The sequence below is a fragment of the Phalaenopsis equestris genome, unplaced genomic scaffold (assembly GCF_001263595.1).
Source record: "Phalaenopsis equestris unplaced genomic scaffold, ASM126359v1 Scaffold000002, whole genome shotgun sequence".
Classification (NCBI taxonomy): Eukaryota; Viridiplantae; Streptophyta; class Magnoliopsida; order Asparagales; family Orchidaceae; genus Phalaenopsis; species Phalaenopsis equestris.
In genome coordinates this window covers 45,032,064-45,037,870 of record NW_018164444.1, presented here as the reverse complement: position 1 = coordinate 45,037,870, position 5,807 = coordinate 45,032,064, and the positions used below count along the sequence as shown (strand labels likewise).

The following is a 5,807-nucleotide window of genomic DNA, read 5'->3' as shown; positions in this document are numbered from 1 at the left end:
ATATATATATATATATTAATGTTTATATTTATATATATTTTAATTTTATATGATTATATGATATTTAATATTTATATTGTGATTCAGTTCAACCCCTTGTTCATCCCCGGTCAAACCAATGAACCTTAAACCTCACATTTTTCCGGTTTAATGTCCAGTTCGATAAATGTATTAAAATTATAATTTAATCTCATCCGTCAAAATTATATTTCATTGCGCATTATAATTAAAATGTCTGGAAAAGTTTATTTCTTTGGAAATGAGACATGAACCACTACAGCCATGACACTATAGTTGTAAAAATTATCCCAATTAAACCTCCTGCTCTGTCTTCTCTTTCCTAGTTGGATCACTTATTTTTCTGGTTGAAATCCTACTATAAATTCATTTATCAAGACAACCCTTTAATGCCTACCTGAAACTTGATTACCTTGTAAAGGGACATTTATGTATGTATTGTCTTTACATGTCTAACTCCTAAATTTTGCTATTTTATCTGCCGTGGATGTCACTCTGGCCGTTCACCTGCCTCTGTCTGGCTACTGCCGACCTTCTCTCCGATTTTCTGTGCCACATAAAATATTTACATACATAACACTCGATTCTTGTATATCTACATATCTACATAAATACCACTGACCAATTTACAAAGATTTTATAAACTATACGGAATTTCAAATGAGATTTTTTTTCGAAAAAAATACATTTTTTACTCTTTAAGTATAAAAATTTAAAATCATTTACTAATTTCTTTTTGTTAGGACCCGATGATTTTCCCATTGAAGTGTGGAAATATTTAGAAGATTTGAGAATTCCTTAGCTTATTAAACTCTTATATATATTATTTTAAAAACTGAAAAGATGCCTGAGGAGTGGATAAATAGTATTTTGGTCTCCATTTTTAAGAATAAAGGGGATGCACAAGAGCGTGCTAATTATAGAGGAATTTAAGTTGATGAGTCCTATTTTAAAGTTATGGGATAGGGTAATTGAACAAAGTTTAAGATGTGATACAAAGATTTCTCATAATCAGTTTGGATTTATGTCGGACAGGTCTACTATGGAAGCTATACATTTATTGAGAGGTTTGATGGAGAAGTACAACGAGAATAAGAAGGATCTACACATGATTTTTATTGATTTAGAAAAAGTTTACGATAAGGTTTCAAGAGAAGTTTTTTTGAAGAGTTCTAGAGAAAAAATGTGTTGATATGACTTATATACAAGTCATGAAAGATATGTATGCTATAGTTGTTATTTTTGTTCGAATAGAAGGAGGATTGACCAAGTCTTTTCCTATTTTAGTTGGATTTCATTAAGGATTGACTTTAAGCCCATATCTTTCTGTTTTAGTTATGGATGCGCTCAGTGGACATTTACGGGAGGATGTACCTTGGTGTATGTGTTTTGCTGATGATATACTTCTTGTGGAAAAGACTAGAGAAAGAGTTCAGGAAAAACTTGAATTATGGAGGTCTGCATTGGAGTCTAAAGGCCTTCGTTTGAGTAGAACTAAAACTGAATTCATGAAATGTAATTTTAGTAGTAGTAGCTCTAGTGACAGAGTTGTAACTATGGGTGATTAAATCATTAAAAAGCGTGAATGTCTTAGATATCTCAGTTTATTGTTCAAAGTGATGGTGCTATAGATGGGTGTTATTAGTAGGATTCAAGTTGGTTGGTAGAAGTGGAGGAATGCTTCGGGCCTATGTGTGATAGAAAAGTACCACTCAAACTGAAAGAAAAAAAGTTGTAAGATGGTGGTGAGACCCGCAATGCTTTATGGTGCAGAATGTTGGCCTTTAAAAGAGAAGCATAAAATAAAGTTAAAGTGTCGCTAGGATGAGAATGCTTAGGTGGATGAGTGGCTTGACACTTAAGAGACAAAATGCAAAATGAATATATCCGTGATAGGGTTGGTGTAGCTCCAGTGGCAGACAAGATTAGAAAGAGTCATCTTAGATGGTTTTATCACACTAAACGTGAACCATCTGATGATCCGGTTAGGAGAGTAGGCGTTTTAGCTTCGACTAACGTTAAGAAAGACAGATGTAGACTTAAATAGACTCAGGCATATTGTGTAAAAAAATGATCTTAATCTATTAGATTTAAATAAAAATATGACACTTAATAGGACACAATGGAAAAAAAGGATTCATGTGGCCGACCCCATTTAGTGGGATAAAGGCTTGTTGTTTTTGTATTGAATTTTGTTTTCTATATATAATCTAGTTTAATGCAACAAAAATTTATTTTATTACGTTTTGAAGAAAAATAATCGACAACAATACCGAAAACGTCTGATTAGTTGAATACGTAAAAAATAATTGACAGCGACCCCAAGAATGTCTGATCGGTTGAAGATAAAATAATTGACAACGATGCAAGAATGTCCAATCGGTTGAAGAAAAAAATAACCGACAACGACGACAAAAACATCCAATCGGTTGAAGACAAAAAATAACAGTCAACAACGCCAAGAATGTCCGATCGATTGAATACATAAAAAATAACCGACAACTACACAAAAAATGTCCGATCGGTTGAAGACAAAAAATAACTTACAATGAAGCCAAGAACGTTCAATCGGTCGAAGAAAAAAATAACTGACAACAACGCCAAGAATGTCTGATCGGTTGAAGACATAAAAAATAATAACTGACAACGATGCCAGGATTGTTCGACCGATCCTCGACTGATATACACAAATTCTTCTCATCCTCGGGATTTATCCCTCATCCGACAACAACGAGCTCCGTGTTGGTAATGGGCAAATCAAGAGACGAGTTCCTCGAGTTCATGCTCAACTACAATATTTTATTTTTATTTCAAGGGCACTATCTTGGATTCGTGTGGACATATTTCTTAAGCTTCTCAGCTTTGATAAGTTCCTTCTTGATGTTGCAAACATGTTGATAATCCTTCTTGTCATGGATGTGTTTGTGAGAGTATCAATAGCGTTGCAACGTCAACAACGCCAAGAATGTCCGATCGGTTGAATACATAAAAAATAACCGACAACTACACAAAAAATGTCCGATCGGTTGAAGACAAAAAATAACTTACAATGAAGCCAAGAACGTTCAATCGGTCGAAGAAAAAAATAACTGACAACAATGCCAAGAATGTCTGATCGGTTGAAGACATAAAAAATAATAACTGACAACGATGCCAGGATTGTTCGACCGATCCTCGACTGATATACACAAATTCTTCTCATCCTCGGGATTTATCCCTCATCCGACAACAACGAGCTCCGTGTTGGTAATGGGCAAATCAAGAGACGAGTTCCTCGAGTTCATGCTCAACTACAATATTTTATTTTTATTTCAAGGGCACTATCTTGGATTCGTGTGGACATATTTCTTAAGCTTCTCAGCTTTGATAAGTTCCTTCTTGATGTTGCAAACATGTTGATAATCCTTCTTGTCATGGATGTGTTTGTGAGAGTATCAATAGCGTTGTGTATATTTGAGACGGCCAAATTATTCCTTGTCATAGATGATGCCCAAGAGCTTTGCAAAAGACACTTCCAAAGGATTGTAATTTGGCATAGGTGACTTCTCGTTTGTTAAGACGTAGTAACTCGGAGGACTTCTAGGTTGCTTATTTTGATTTGATCCTATTGTTGATGTCAGTTCCACAGTTGGTGTACGATCAACTTCTACAATTTTGTTCTTTTTAGTAATTTTGGCATATAACTTCTTTGTCATTCTATTCTTATTTTTTCCTTTGTGTTCTATGTTTTAGTTAAAGCAGACTTAGTAATAATGGACTTGAGCTAGGGCTTAATTGGTGTTCTGCTTGACTCACCATAAACTAGGAGTATCACTGCCCCTCTTACAGAGAACTCAATCCGTGGTTTTCCTTTTGACACTTCTTCTGGCTAATTCTTTTGTTTTTTTGCAACCCACTGTCTAAAGATACAAGATATTCAGAGAATTAAATAAATATATAACAATGTTTTGGATCTAGTTTGTATATCCAGACTGTTCATCTATAGTTGACTCGACCCATGGTGAGTTGCAAAGATTGAAAGAGCTTAAGACTTAGAACTCATCAAAAATCCAGGGAGTCTTTGAAAACCATAGCAAACTCACCATGATTGTTCGAAACTCATTAGATGGAAACTCAACATAGTTCTTGGTCATCCTATTTTGCTAGTTCTAGGTGCTCACATGTCCCACATAAAGAGCTACTTGCCCACACCCCTCTGAGGTCGTCAACTCCTTCCATCAACTCCCCAATGTTTTTTTTCATGTGTATTTATTATTTTCCTGATTATCGTGACTGCATGTTGGTGATTCTATCATATTTTCTTTATTTATTTATTTTTTATGAGTTTAAGGTGTATCTTTTCCTATAGCCCTCCAAATCTTATTAAAAAGGGTGTTTGTTTGTGTGTGATGTCTTTGGAGCAATACTGAGTCACGGCCGAATCGGCTCGATGTCAAATTGTTAACAAAGCCATACAGCACCATCATAATCACCTGCAACTTTATCCCAAGACTAAACAATGTCTTGCTGATAGCTATGCTGCATTTATTTGATTATTACTTGCTCATGGGTACATTGCTCCCATTCAATCTCTACATATGGTATTGGGATTGCGAGTCTGCATTGTTGGTTTGTTTGAAATGTTTAAACTTGAGAAGTGTGTTATCAGTGCTTTTTAAGCTTGTAATCAGAAATGTTGTCTTTAGAAACCTTTATTTTGTGATCTTAACGAGCTGAATATTAATCTATTAGACTTTTCCTAATATTGATTGTTTCATTTTTATCAGAAACCAAGAGGATAGAAGTTGTTGGCGAGAATAATTTTACAGAACAAAAGGCTCACCACCGGTGCAGGCGGAAGAAGTGATTTGAGAGTATTTGCTCCTCCGAGATGATAGCTGATTAGAATCCTCGAAATACTCGGCATCATGCTCCAAAACTGTCAATTGTTTATTATTGATTACTGTATGATGCTTATAATCATGCATTGTCATTTCCTTTTTTTTTTATTTCGAGTTCTATATTAGAACTTTATTCAGAACTGCAACTCGGATTGTGTAGATTGTTTATGTTGATTGTTTATGGTTCAATTTCTGTTTTTTTTTTTTAATACTTGATTCAAGTTCTGGCTCATTTGTTTGTTTGTAAACAATAATAAAATATATAGTTGAATTCAAATCAGTCTGATCATACCCAAGGAGTAGAGCCTAGTGATCAAGGGAGAGAAAGAAGAAGAGAGGAAGAGGAAGACTTGTCTCGTAGGGATGAATTGGGTGTCCTAAGCCTTTTAAACTTGTTTTATTGGAGAGAAAGAAGAAGAGAGGAAGAGGAAGACTTGTTTCGTAGGTCACTAAATAGATGTGTATAAGAGAAGGGAACTAAAAGTTCCTAATACATGTTATAGTCCTATTTATAGAAGATAGAAAAAACAATATACAAAATTACATTATTAGCCTTAATACATGTTATAGTCCTATTTATAGAAGATAGAAAGAACAATATACAAAATTATATTATTAGCTTTAAAGAGAGTTTTGTAATGCGTTTTAGTTTTATTGTCTGGACCATTAGATTATCTCGAGATTTGCACAAATCATTTTGGGTTTATGTATTAAGTTATATGATTTTCTTGCTTTTGATAGCGACAACTGTGATAAGGACAAAAACATTTATAAAGCAAAACAATATGATTATATGACATTGATGATACTCCCTATTAGGCGCTCTTTGTGCTTCGTTCTGACATTTTTTGCGTCATCTTGTCAGCTCCGAAGCATTTCCTCCGAACTGACTCTTTGGTTAGTGCTTGG

General features: G+C 34.4%; 1 protein-coding gene across 1 annotated transcript in view; it reads left to right on the top strand.

Moving 5' to 3' along the window:
* Positions 1–5,067, top strand: part of LOC110039322 — a 17,232-nt gene extending 12,165 nt beyond the window's left edge. The window contains exon 2 of the mRNA XM_020744351.1: positions 4,785–5,067. Coding sequence (XP_020600010.1) covers positions 4,785–4,864 — 80 coding nt within the window. The 3' untranslated portion in view covers positions 4,865–5,067. The remainder of the gene's footprint in view (positions 1–4,784) is intronic.
* Positions 5,068–5,807: the final 740 nt, after the last annotated feature.